Source organism: Nannobrachium achirus, assembly GCF_963921795.1.
Source record: "Nannobrachium achirus genome assembly, chromosome: 10".
Taxonomy (NCBI): Eukaryota; Metazoa; Chordata; class Actinopteri; order Myctophiformes; family Myctophidae; genus Nannobrachium; species Nannobrachium achirus.
In genome coordinates, this window is record NC_137819.1 from 39,464,979 (window position 1) to 39,478,761 (window position 13,783).

Below are 13,783 nucleotides of genomic sequence, written 5' to 3' on the forward strand. Positions count from 1 at the left end.
TTTCTGCTCATAGAGTATGCCAAAAAAAGGTAAACTCATCGCTCTGTTATGCAAGTTGTAGTTTGTAGCGCATTGTGTCGCTCGTTGGAAATACTAGCCGAGCTACAAGCTCACATCACGTCATGTTGCAATTTGGTGTGAGCTTGTAGATCGACCACGTTCAATGTACGACACGGCACGCAAGTAGAAGTGAGGTCTTACACTTACACACATATACATACACACACACACACGCACGCACGCACACAGTCCCGCCCACCCTCATCTCCCTCCTCCTTACATCTCTGTCGCTCATCCTGGACCACTACAGAAGGAGGTAGAGAGAGGGGGAGGGAGAACGAGAGGAAACAAAAAACAAAAGAGGGAGAGAAGGGGAGAGGGGGATTAGTGTTTGCAAGGCTTACCCACGACTCTCCCCTCTTCTCCCCTCGCTGGCCTGCAACCCCAAGCCCTCCCTTGCTCGCTCGATCCCTCCCTCTCTCTCTCTCCTCCCCTCCTTTCCTAATATTTTACTGCTTCATTAATTGACTTCTTTCCTTTCCTCTCATCTCTTATTCCATTTTCCTCCATCGCTCCATTCATCTCCTCCTCCCTTGCCCCTTAACAACTTAAGGTTGACTTTTGTAACCCTGTTCTCTGATATTTTATACGTCATCGTACGACAGTGTCATTGGTTTAAGAACCGTGAGGCAAGAATAGCTGCTCTACAGTACAATGTTGACAGCTTGTAGATGTGCTATTTTTCTTTCGCTGTTCAGAAAATGCTTACCTATAATGACATGCCCCATTTGGGACACCAGGGTTAAGTGGTTAACATTCCTCTTTCTACATCTGCTCTCGCTCTCCTTTCTATTTTTACTCATTCTCTCTGGCCCTTTAAGGTATGCAGTGTTACAATATGAAATCACTTCACCGACAAATCGAATGCATTGGTGAAAATATAGTTTCATTACAAGAATCACATTGTTATCCTAGCAAAACAAGAGAAAAAAATATACAAATGGTAACATTTTCCAGAAGAATTAATCATTATTAATAATCATCATAAGTAAGCAGACATTAACTTATAGTTTATATTGTTTTAAACAGGATAGGATTATGAAGAGAGTAATATCATGTTGAGTACTTTCCAAAGGGCACTGTTACTCCTGATTGATACTTAGTTGCCGTTCACATTTACAGGTTTAATGTGTCGCAATGTGACGTGTTGTGAGCTCGTAGAACGGCTATTTGCGCAACCAATTTACATCAGGCGTTGCATGACTTACATCCCTCGCTGTCCCTGGGTGTGACCCCCATGCAGAAACGCCTCCCCGAGTCTATCTCCCTTTCAGCTGTCCTACAGTCCACTTAACAGTGGAGAAAGTAATCAATCTGCCTGCCCACTGCTGAGTGAGAGAGAACAGGTGAGAGGGCTAAAGAAGCCGCCTCAATGCGTATATGGTGCCTGCATCGCAGGTATTGGGCGTTTAATTTCCTGTGTGGCTCGATGGATAGACTTATGTTTTTCTTAAATTGAGATATGATGAAGTGGAGATGGTGGGATCTCCACTTCATTCATATCTCAATTTAAGAAAAACACGTTACCGTTTCTTGCTGTCATTCACTATTATGTACACAGGGGTCTTCAACAGCTGGTCCTCAGAGTTTCTACAGGGGGTCCTCCAAACTTTGTGTGATAGAAGCTTTTTTTCTCCATTTCTATATTAACCACTTGAACCCTAGCGTCCATAACTTAAGCAAAAAATAGCAGATCTACAAGCTCACGACAGATTGTAGATCGGCTATTTTTGGCAAAGAAGTTTCGTGTAGAGGGGGAAAAGAGCAGACCAAGTACAGAATGATAGGTCAAGTTTATTAATTATTGATGGTTCAAGTGGTTTAATATCTGGAAACAAATTTACATAAACCCAAAATACACTTATGATTATGCTGTCAAATGATGAAACGATATGGTATTGTGGGAGGTCCCTGCTTCATCTCTCTCTCAACTAAGGGGTCCTTGGCCTGAAAACGTTGAAGACCCCAGATGTACAGTACAGTTTGACCAGCCTAATGATGAAAGATCTATCTCCTGGTGGAACATTGTACTGTCTTCCTTATTGCTGCTGGCTTGCCTTGCAATGCAATGCACACTTACTGTGAAGTCACTCGGATAACTGCCACCCGTACACCCAACGCCTTAAGTACTGGGTTACTCAAATGATTAGCTCACACACAAAGAGTCACAATGAAACAATAACTTTGCGTAATAACGCTCTGTAAAAAGCCTTGCTCTGAGCTCGTATGGAGTGGGGGCACCAAAAACAATGAGGTTAACAGTGAGGGCTTGCATAAAGATGATCTCAGCCTGATCTTTTTTTAAATGTGACTAAGATTAAGAAGCAGAGCTTGAGTATTGTATGCCAAAATGTCTCTCACATTCGCTCTTACCCATTAGATGGCTTAATGCATCAGGTACATTAAAATCAAATTCACTTTTAAATCATCACACGTCCCTAGGTGGTAAAGCAAGCCAAAGCAACTGCTCAAAATGTATTTGTAAATCGAACTTGACTGATGTCAGGTCAATAATAGATCAATGCAGGGATTCTTCCACTTCTCAGCAACATGCTACAACAACCATTGCTGTAAGGGCCATGCAATAAACAATCCTGCTGTCCCCCAGGTCGCTTCCTCGATTGCAACACCAAACTGAGGAAACGTAGCAGTACTCTAATGGAGACATATTTAATTCATCCTCTCATGCTAAAGCCTGATTTAGAGCATGGTCACACATGCTTCAGAAGCATCGTAACTGTTCCAATTCCATCCATTCCATGCGACCGAGGGGGTTTAGCGTCCATTGGCAGCGTTAAATGGGTACATTGACGCATCTGTGTTGGCTACAATGCTTCTGCCGCAGATGTGTATCCCGTATCCTTATACTTAGTTGCTCACCAGTGTCGCACACAGAATATAGCAGATCTATAAGCTCACAATGGGTGACACTATGTGCAACCAAGTACAAATCAAGCATAGGTGATGGTGTAATGGTTATAGCAACAAAAACATTTAACGGTGCTAATCAACAGTGCACTGCACTTTAAAAACTGGGAAAAACTGAATGCTTTCACTCAACAACAGAGACTGGCTTCCAAATGCTGCCTGAGGAAGAACTCTAGTCCGAAACACACTCTCTCTGTTGTTGCATATACTGTACGCTGAAAGCCTTTTATCCGCATTCAAGGGGTTCCTTTCTTTTATTATATATATATAAAAAAAGAAAACATTGTTTTGAGCCAGTTAAGAAGGTGGTTAGAACTCATGTCTGCATACTAGGATAGAATCCCAACTGAAAACTCTTCTCTGCCCTAAATGTTCTCATCGTGTCTCACATCATAGTGTGTTTGTGCCAGGAGAATAAGGCTGTGACAGCCAAGTTATAGTTCCAATATGATGGCAGCTGCTTGGTGTAGCATTTGCCTGGAGCCCTGACTCATGACTGGACACCTGAGACGTACGGTTACCGGTTCCGTGAATCTGGGTCGCTCACCTTCCCTCTTCATGCCCATGGCTAGGCATTTCTGATAACGGCAGTACTGGCAGCGGTTCCTTTGCCGCTTGTCGACCAGACAGTCCTTGGTGTCGCGGCATGTATAGCTGAGGTCCTTGCGAACCGTCCGCTTGAAGAAGCCTTTGCAGCCCTCACAGCTGTACACGCCATAGTGCTTACCTGGTGGAGGAGGGGAAATAATGAGAGGATCTGCTTTTGACTTCACTAGGGTAGAATTCAAAAGAAATCAAATGATGTGGATCTCAGGATCCATAGACACAGCGTGGATGTTTCCAGCCAGTGACATCACTCAGCTGTGACATCAGTTGTCTACGTCATAGACGACTGCTGTCACAACTGAGTGAACGTCCCTTTTGGAACGAGGCTTAACAACAGCGTAGGTTATCTCACACTCACGCACGCAAACACAGAGAGAGAGGAGGATGACAGCACAACCATAACAAACCCTAGACTAGCGCATGTATAATACGTCATTGATCAGATCGGTGAATTTACCTTTTGATCGGAAACACCCATCTCAACAATTACATTCATATTGAGCTGATCCGATCCATTGCCGATTATCGGCTGCATCTCTATAAACCAGTCAAAGCATTGCTGGGTAGTCCATAGTCCTCCACTGGAAGAAGCAGTGATTGAAATTGGGTTTTTAGGGTCACAGTGACCTACATTTTGGTATGCAGCACACAGCCTTCCACAGATGTAACCATATACATGTATTTGCTCATCCTAGGCTATACGACAAGATATGCTCCAGCCAAGTCCCAAGACGGACAGACTGTGACACATGCGTTCCCAAGATGTAACCGAATAACAATTTAGGTCATCATAGGCCTTATGAGGTGTGAGCTGTGAGGCGTCTCTGGTTCAATATCCCGCTCCATTTGGCTTCGTGTCAAAGTGTCCTTGAGCAAGACCCTTAAGGCCCCATCTTGTCCAGCTATGGCTTAACCTTTTGGTGACTGGGTGGCTGTTCTTTTTTTTATCGAGACTCTGCCGGTCATCAAATTATTGGCTCGGGAATGCGACAAAAACAAAAACATCTTCATGAATTCAAGGATTCATGGGTTGAGTACAGTAATTGATAGATCTGTACACATTGAAAAGCACTTTGGATAAAAGGCAAATGTACCATTAGAAGATATGTATGCAATGTGTGTAGTTATAATTAAATGAATATGTTTGTTTAGAGGATTTACGTATTATTTGTGGAAGCGCTGGTGGCATACAACCACCAGTTGGAGAAATTGCAGATTGATGCCACATTAGTCGGCCATATTACCAGCCCTGACAAAAAAGGATAGTCATTTTGTATTTTAAAACAAAATGCCAGACGCCAGAGTATTAATCTTTGCGTTCATGAAATATCTCAGATCATTAGGATTTTCTGGAAGATTGAACATTCTATTGCAAGTTTGACCTCTTCAAAAACTCTTTAATCTTAATATAACCGAAAATAGACTAATTACATGTAGATAGATAGCCTATTTTCGATGCATGACATGCTTCCGTAGACATGTTGAGTTCTATGGAATCTAACTGAAATCAGTCGTGGCGACTGAGAACTTTCTTCTATGTAGTCGAGTCGAGTATTGTGCATTCTTCTTCTCACCAGAGGATCTGTCTCCACAGATGGAGCAGAGGCGTTTCTGGGAGAGCATGGGCCCGGGACTGTGGGCTGACAGCTGCTGCAGGCCAAATGGAGGCTTCACGTCGTCCGAGCTGCTCACGGCATGAAGACCCGACATGGACACTGTCGAGTTGATCTGAGGGAGAGAGGGACGATCATGAGGGTTGAGGGATGCTCACCTATGGCAAACGTTCCTGAACTTATCAGGCTAGAGTTAGTGTCGAAGTGTCCTTGAGCAAGACACTGAACTAGAGTTCTCAACAGGCCTGAAAATTAAGGCCCTAACTGGGCCGGCCCGAGGCCCTAGCCGGGCCGACCAGTTAGCATACATTTTAGGTCCTACACGGCCCGAAAACGTCGGGTATGGTCGTGTTTGGAAACAATTTGAGAACTCTATCACTGAGTAATAGTAATAAAATAATAAAAATAATATTTTTTCTTTTTTCATTGAGCCTGTGGCCCAACCCGGCCCGACTAATTAGTAAACATTTTAGGCCCTACCCTACCCTAAATGTCGGGTCGGGTTCCAGTATGGTCAGGTCGGGCAGAATTTGAGAACTCCACACTGAACCCCCTAATTGCCTTGCAACAGTGTATGAATTTGTGTGTGAATGGGTGAATGTATTGCACAATCAGCCTTGGATAAGGGCACTATATAAATCCACCATTTTCCCATTTACCTGTGGGCTGCTTATGGGCCCATAGCCGACGGAGGGCGTGCCGGGGAGGCAGGGCGAGCCGAGCGAGGAGCTGATGACGGAGAAGGGAGAGCCGATGCTGCTGATGGGACTGTTGACCCCTGCCGTATTGATGGAGGGCAGCGAGGTCATGAGCGACGCCGCAGAGGGCGTCAGCGGCGGTGAGCGCTGGTCCGGGGAGGAGACAGAGGAGCTGTCAGGGCTCCGAGAGTCTGGCGGTATGGAAATATAAAAAGAGGACGAGAGAGGGAGAGAGAGAGAGAGAGACTACTTTGATTACTTTATCACAAATCTTGTCATAACCACGTAACCCTATTTAATACATTTCATACGATGGCGTCATGAGAAAATAGCCTATCAACAAGCTCACAATGTTTCACATAAATGCGTTGTGAGCTTCTAGATCTAGTTTTGCAATTTTTGGAAACTTTTCAAAAAAGGTTTCCTCACAATGACATGCAGTATGTATAAAAAAATAGGGAGGCCCAGTTGAAAGTGGATAATTATAGCAATAACAAATAAGAACACCATATAGGTCAACTGTCTGTAGAAGAAGGTAGCACAGGTCCAAAAAATGGGAGCCGAGCCGAAATGGTACAGAGGAAATTCGGACTGAACCGAATGGCCCTGAGAAAAATACAGATTTATCTAGCCCCGGCCCGATGGATCCGATCCGAAAAGTAGCTGAGTTAAATTGGATCCGACCTCGAAATGGAACCGGGGAAAACGGACAGGTCTTTTTCACCATTACTTTTGAGACTAATAGCCTGCCCTAGACACTAGAGAGAGCGCAGCAGCAGCTCACCTCGGCCGCCACTCTGAGACTTGACTTACTTTGACTTAACTCTCTTGGCCCCCTTGGGAGCATAGGGCGTCCACCATGGATCTCCACCTCACTCTCCTCTGTACAATAGTTTTTGCTTCTTGCCAGGAGGTCCCTGTCTTGGACAGTTCATCAAGCGTGGACCGCCTCCAGTTGGATTTTGGTCTACCTGGCTTCCTCTTGCCTTGAGGATTGTAGTCTAGGGCTTGTCTTGCTATGTTTCTTGTATCCTTTCTAAGTGTATGTCCGATCCATCCCCACTTTCTAGCTTTGATTTGTGTGGTAATTTGCTCCTGTTTCATGCCGCTCTGAGAGGCGAGAGCTATATCGGAGGGTTGTGTGTGTGCGTCATGCAGAACAGTTCGATTTTCAGCTCAGTCCCCAGCTCAACAATCACTGCGAAATCCACAACAAACACAAACCTGTGCAGTGTCACAGTCCAGTCAGTGTCCACGACTCCACAGTTCGCATCACAAAACCTTTCTCCTCCTGCTCGGCTGCCCCGAGTGTAATTTGTGCTGTCCAATAAATCAATATTATATCGATATCTTGAAATGAGACTACTGACATCTACTTTCCTTGTTTTAATCCCTTAAGCCTTATTTTATACTTTCACAACGCAACGTGCTCACAATAACAGGTTGTGAGCTTGATGGGCTATTTTCACCATAGTTTAACCAGCTATTATTGCCAGAATATCGGTATTGACTAGAGGCATTTACTATCCAGTAAAAATAATATTGTGATATTTGATTCTGTGCATACCAGCCTAGCCAAACCCTATGTGTACACATTTCAATACCAGGTGTGTAAATGTGATAATATCTAGACATTCAGAGACTGACTCTTGACCTTTTCGGGGGACAGCATGTGTCTCATGATTGGCAGTTCCATCAACCACAGCTTTATGACTGCATGCATGCACTCACGCACTTTTCAAAATGAGCACGAACGAGACAAGTCCTCCAATGTACACACCCATGCAATAAATATGACTGCGATACATAGTTGAGGCAGGCTAGTTTGTCCACGCACAATTTCATAAAGTGCAAAGTTATCGTGTTACAAGCAGAACCGACACTTGCTGATGATGGGACTGTGCGGGAGCACTGCCTGGCAGAGGGTGGTGGAAATATAGACATTCAGCTGTATTGATTTATTACAGCTCATCGGGGCTAAATCACAATGTGACACCAGTGTGAACTCTTGCTGAGGCAGCTGACAAATGCTGTGACATAGTATCAGTGTGTTTCCCCCAGCCGAAACCTTTGTTGATATGCCCTGCAGTCTTGGGAACTATTTCTGTCATCATAATTTGTATCTGTTATACATTCCCCTCTACACGCTCCCGTCGATGTGCAAGGACTGTCATGATATTATGTCTCAATTTTTGAATGCAGAGTTCGCGCCGGTCTGATACACAGCAAAGCCATCAGTGATAAAGGTATCATTTTTTTTAACTCTGGGAGTATACAAATGTAACCAAATGGACCCTTTACTGTAGCTGCAAATTGTAACTTTTTTATTGTTGAATCTAGAGTTGCAACACCAACCATTGACAGCCCAATGAGCCCATACATCCAAACAGAAAGGTCCTATCTGAAGATATTAAACAATGTTAAACGCAGCTTTAATTATCCTCTTTCTATCTGCAAAGTGTGTGTTTCATATAAAGCCACCATAACATTCTGTGCAGGAGTTGGGAGTTTGGAAACGCCTGTTGGAAAATCACTCAACGGTCCTGCGTAGGCTACCACCTGTTTCAAAAAGTCACATAATGCAGGAGGCAGCAGGACATTGCGTTATTGAAAACGAGCGCTTCCAAACTCCAACACTTAGAACATTTTATTGACAGAAAGTAGCTCATAACATCTACAGTGGATTTTCATGAAAACATTGTCTTTGCAGATAGAAAGAGGATAATTCAAGCTTTCCATACAGCTGCAATGTTGGCAAATCAGATAACACTTTTCTGTGTGGATGCATTGGCTGTCAATGGTTGGTGTTGCAACTCAACATATTAAAAAGAAAATCTAGAGTTGCAATTTGCAACCTTTACTGGTACATTTTTGGTTACGTTTGTATTACTCTGTGGCAGTTAAAATTATAGAAGAAACAACAATGTTACACAGCCAGTGTTGTTGTTTTTGTCTCACCTCTGCTGTCTCCCATGATGACAGACTAGACACCGTGGCTGGCTGGTGCTTGGGGGGACGAGACAGCCGGGACAGGGGCGGCTCGGTAGCAACACACAGTCCGACGTGCTTCACTCCGTCAGCGGCCCGCTACCAAACTGTAGACCGCGGCGGACTGCGGCCCGGGCCCCGAGGAGGAGGTTGGGGACCAAAAACAGCTGAAAAATTCCAACACAAGAAAGAGAGATAAATGGGGTGCGTGTGAGCTTCATAACGTAGCTTAACAAAATATAAAACACAAAACAAAAACGATTTTTGTTTTGTTTACTCCCTCACCTCCAAAGCCAGAGCTTGTCAAAGTGTCTATTATCTGTATGCATATTATTTGTTTAAATCAAACATGTCTTTTACAAGGCAAAGCCAGCTAATCAGCTGATCCCAGGCCTGCCAACAAGCCGAGCCCTCCTCGGTAACCTAAACAGAGCGCTGATCGTCCACCTTGTTATCGATTACTGACCCCCAGACCAGACACAGACAGTATGAATAATACATAGCCTCAGCCTCAACAACACACACACACACCGAAACGTCCCGTTCCAGGAGATAGGTGGAGCCCCCCGGCCCCGACGGACGAATGGCAACAAACCACCAGCTGGCTAAAGAAGTTAGCATTCGGGCTAGCTCGTAAACAAGGCTAAAATAAAGAAGGTGTAGTCAGCTTAGTGGCCGGGCAGGCAGACGCCATTGACGCTCATGGGAGCCAAAACTAACCGGAAGTTCTGTGAAATACATTGGAGTCTATGGCAGCCAGCTGGACCAGCTTGTGAATGTGAATACATTATTTCTGAACGATTGTGTCCTTTGTCAGTTAATCGTTTCAGGAATATAAAAGAATGCATATCACAGGTTGTTTTCCAGCCAATATGTTTTTGATGTGTACACTATAATTTTACTAAGGCGTCTAAAATTCTGTGATTGATTGATTGATTGAAGAATTTATTAGAAGTTTGCAATAGAAAAAAGTACAGTTTCATGACAGTACAAATCACTGTAGGCTACTCACTCTGTGAGAAATAAGCAACCCGGTCTAGGAAAACAAGCTCAAAAGAAGCAACTAGGGGCCGGGCACTATGAGTACTTTAAACCTATACTATAGGCCTACTGTATACATTAAAATACCAATATACAAGTTCACAACGTGTCACAATGCAACAAATTGTTAGCTTATAGATCTGCTATTTTCAAAAGATTTTTATACATTTGAAATCTTGAGTACTTTTGGTACTTTTAATTACATTTTGATACCAATACTTTTAGCAACTACCAATATTTACAAGCAACTTTACAAACAAATAAGCCCAAGGTCGCTTATAAAAAGCAAACATGGCAACACTACTTACAACTAACACTTCCGATTTCTAGCTCGGAATTATCACGAGATTTGGTTGCCAGACTTGGCCGCAATCTCAAGTGGACTTGAGCCACGTGACGTGAGACCGTCGAGCAAGCTAAAGTGAGCAAGTCTCTGTGTCTCTGAGCTGAGCATTTTTTGGAGGTCTCAATCATTCAGAAATAGTGTTTGAGACTCCAATGCATTTCACCCAACTTCTAGCTGCAGCTTGGCTCCCATCTTGCAAAGAATCTGCCGGCTGGAATTGCGTGATAGCGAAAATGACGTCGGTGACCGTACCTTCTTTTTTAATATACCTTGCTCGTAAACTAAGGCTACTTTCACTGCATTCGTGGCTAAAATTCATTCGCCACGCCGGCCGGCCGTGCAAAAATAAACAAACAAAGCGCGTGTTTCGTTGTTAAAGCAACATAACTACAACGGTGTGGAATGTAACGCATGTGTAACAATATCATGGGTGTACATCTAAACACTTAGCTAGCTAATGCTAAAGCTAAGCTAGCTATATATGCATTCGCAGCACAGCAACACGCCTGATGAAAAAAAAAGTGTTTATAGCCTTATATTCTGCAACGTACGTTAATCCGATCGCTATCCAAGTAAACGGAATAAAAACAACAACATCGCATGCAGTATATAGGGACAGACAGTCTGGATGTAATACTGACGTTTATGATGGCAGCGCTTCCTCGCATGAATTTATGTGGAGGGGACTCTCAGACTAGGCCCCGTGTGTGTGTGTGTGTGTGTGTGTGTGTGTGCGTGCGCGTGTACGTGGGTGCGAGTGTCTCAGAGTCATTCCCCCCTCACGTTGGCTCTCAGCGCAGTCACCCTTCCCTAGCTCCCTCGGTCTCCCCTGCCTGCAAGAATGAAATCGTGATTATGATGGTGTGTGTGAGTGATTTTGACAAATTGACATTATGTTATCTGTCTATATAGTGGTGGAAAACGTACTCAGATGTTTTACTTGAGTAAAAGTATCAATACTGCAATGTAAAAATGCTCTGTTTAAGTAAAAGTCTGGCCTGGGATTCAAAATGTAGGCCTACTTGACCAAAAGTGGTTAATGTATATTTTACAATATTGCAATTTAATATCTGCAAAGTAACTAGTAACTAAAGTTTTCAAATAATTGTAGTGGAGTAAAAGTACAACTGTTGGATACGAGAAGTAGTGGAGTAGAAGTAAAAGTAGCCTACAGAAAATGGGAAATACTCCACTAATTAAACACCTCAAATTGTGCTTAAGTACACACTTATTGTAAATCTACTTCACACCACTGCCTAGGTCTTCAACAGGGGGTCGGGGTCCCCAGAGTTTACTTCAGGGGGTCCTCCAAATCTTTGAGTGATAGAAACTTGTTGTCTTCTTTATAGGCCTATATTTAACCACTTGAACCCTATAGCGTCCATAGTCTGTGAACTTAAGCCAAAAAATTGCCGATCTACAAGCACTTGTAGATCGGCTATTTTTGGCAAAGAGGTTTCGTGTAGAGGGGAAGAAGAGCAGACTAAGTACAGAGTGAAAGGCCAAGTTAATTAAGTATTGACGGTTCATGTGGTTAAATATCTCAAAACACACATTGACATGAATCCAAAATACACTGATGATTGTGCTGTCAAACAATGAAACTATGGTTGTGGGGGTCCCGCTTCATTTCTCTCTCAACTAAGGGGTCCTTGGCCTGAAAATGTTGAAGACCCCTGGTCTAGTATAATGGTGGTACAGCAGTGGCTGTGGAAGTTATTGCAGGTTGTAATGTGTGTGTTGCTGCTGGTGTCAGGATGGATTGGACAGTCCTGCTGTTGCACCTCTCATGGCACTGATGTGTGAGTGACACGAGAGGTCGAGAGGTCAAGACAAGTTCAGAGACGCATTTCAAGTGCTCAGGGGGTCCTATTGACAGATAACGGTCGGGCTATTGTGTACCTGTCTGTCTTTATGAAGGGTATACAGTAGCATGTTTTTCTTGCATTTTTGCAAAGGATATGTTTTTTTTTTTTTTTTGATTGATTGAATAATTTATTAGTTAAAATATGCAAACGGCACGTGGAACAGTCTGACATTAAAGGGATATTCCGCTTTCAACAGGGAAACAGCTTATGGGCTTCTCTCCACACACCCATTGTAACTTCAAACTCCATTTTAACCATGGATTCATTAAAAACACCCATTATTTTTTCTAGTGACTCATACTACCCTCCTAATATGTGAGCAGGCCGTGTTTTTCCAATAACTTTTAAAATATATTTTTAATGAAAAGTTATTGAAAAAACACGGCCTGCTCACGTATTAGGAGGGTAATATGAGTCACCAGAATAAATAATGGGTGTTTTTAATGAATCTATCATGGTTAAAATGAAGTTTGAAGTTATCTAAATACTGAATCAAGCAAATTAAAAACTGTCCAGGGTGTTCATAAAAGCCTGATTAAACAATAAAATGACCAAAAGTTTTTTGAAAGTGGAATATCCCTTTAAGGCTAAAAGGATAGCACACACACGTCCTGGGGAAGCTTGTTTCCATTGTGCTCCTATATTCAATTCATCAATATAGCATGAAAGTAACACAATATTACATATCAAAACATATAAAACTATGAAATGGAGAAAAACAGCAGCAGTGAATGACACCTCCTTTCTATGGTGGAACATGCATTTATCTCCTCTTCTAGTGATTTTTTCAGTTAAACCAGTGATTTAAATGCATGTAGGGGTGGTGTTGGCTAACTCTTGAAGAAAGAACAACTTGATGAAGCCCTGTATGGGTGAAATGTTGTTTGGTTAAAAAATAATTAAGAAAAAGACAAGAGAGCAACATATATTGTGTGCAGACATTGTCTTTTTCTTCATTTGATATTTGTTTGGGTCCAGTGTTTAAAGAAAATGGGTACCTTATGTGCATATACTACTCCTTTTTTCAGCAGCTCTTATCATGTTTATTTTGTTTTTGCCACTAGAAAATACTGAGAATACTCAGAATAGCACACCATTATTACGGTAATAGCAATCTACTTTATTTTCCTTTTTAAACACTTTATAAGCAGGGTAAAAGAAAATAAAGTAGACTGCTATTACCGTAATAATGGTGTGCTATTCTCAGTATTATTTAATTACAATATTACAAAACGTACCACACCACACACACACACACACACACACACACACACACACACACACACACACACACACACACACACACACACACACACACACACACCACGATCATATGCTTGCTTTCTGAGCTTTATTCATAGGCCCTGATGGAAAAGGCCATTCATTAGGATTTTATTGTGACTGTGAGTTGGACATTCCAATTTGCTGATGTTATGGTACCCTCTAGGGGTAAAACATGGAATCACACAAAACAGAACTACAGCTAAAGTGCTTGTGCTCCTTGGAGTGCAGATCTCCTGCAGGTCGGGTTGCCTACCCAGGGCTGTGTCAGTCGTGGACAGTGTTGGGTGCATTTTAAAAGTACCTCAATACATTAGGATTCCTTTAAAAATTATACTGTTGTGTTGATAACAT

General features: G+C 42.7%; 1 protein-coding gene across 1 annotated transcript in view; it reads right to left on the bottom strand.

Moving 5' to 3' along the window:
• Nucleotides 1-11,016, bottom strand: part of rxrba (retinoid x receptor, beta a) — a 30,794-nt gene extending 19,778 nt beyond the window's left edge. Inside the window, exons 1-6 of the mRNA XM_080735462.1 lie at nucleotides 10,922-11,016; nucleotides 8,864-9,060; nucleotides 5,867-6,096; nucleotides 5,169-5,322; nucleotides 3,536-3,715; nucleotides 246-304 (exon numbers count right to left, since the gene is read on the bottom strand). Coding sequence (XP_080591588.1) covers nucleotides 246-304; nucleotides 3,536-3,715; nucleotides 5,169-5,322; nucleotides 5,867-6,096; nucleotides 8,864-8,879 — 639 coding nt within the window. The 5' untranslated portion in view covers nucleotides 8,880-9,060; nucleotides 10,922-11,016. The remainder of the gene's footprint in view (nucleotides 1-245; nucleotides 305-3,535; nucleotides 3,716-5,168; nucleotides 5,323-5,866; nucleotides 6,097-8,863; nucleotides 9,061-10,921) is intronic.
• Between the last annotated feature and the right edge of the window lie 2,767 nt (nucleotides 11,017-13,783).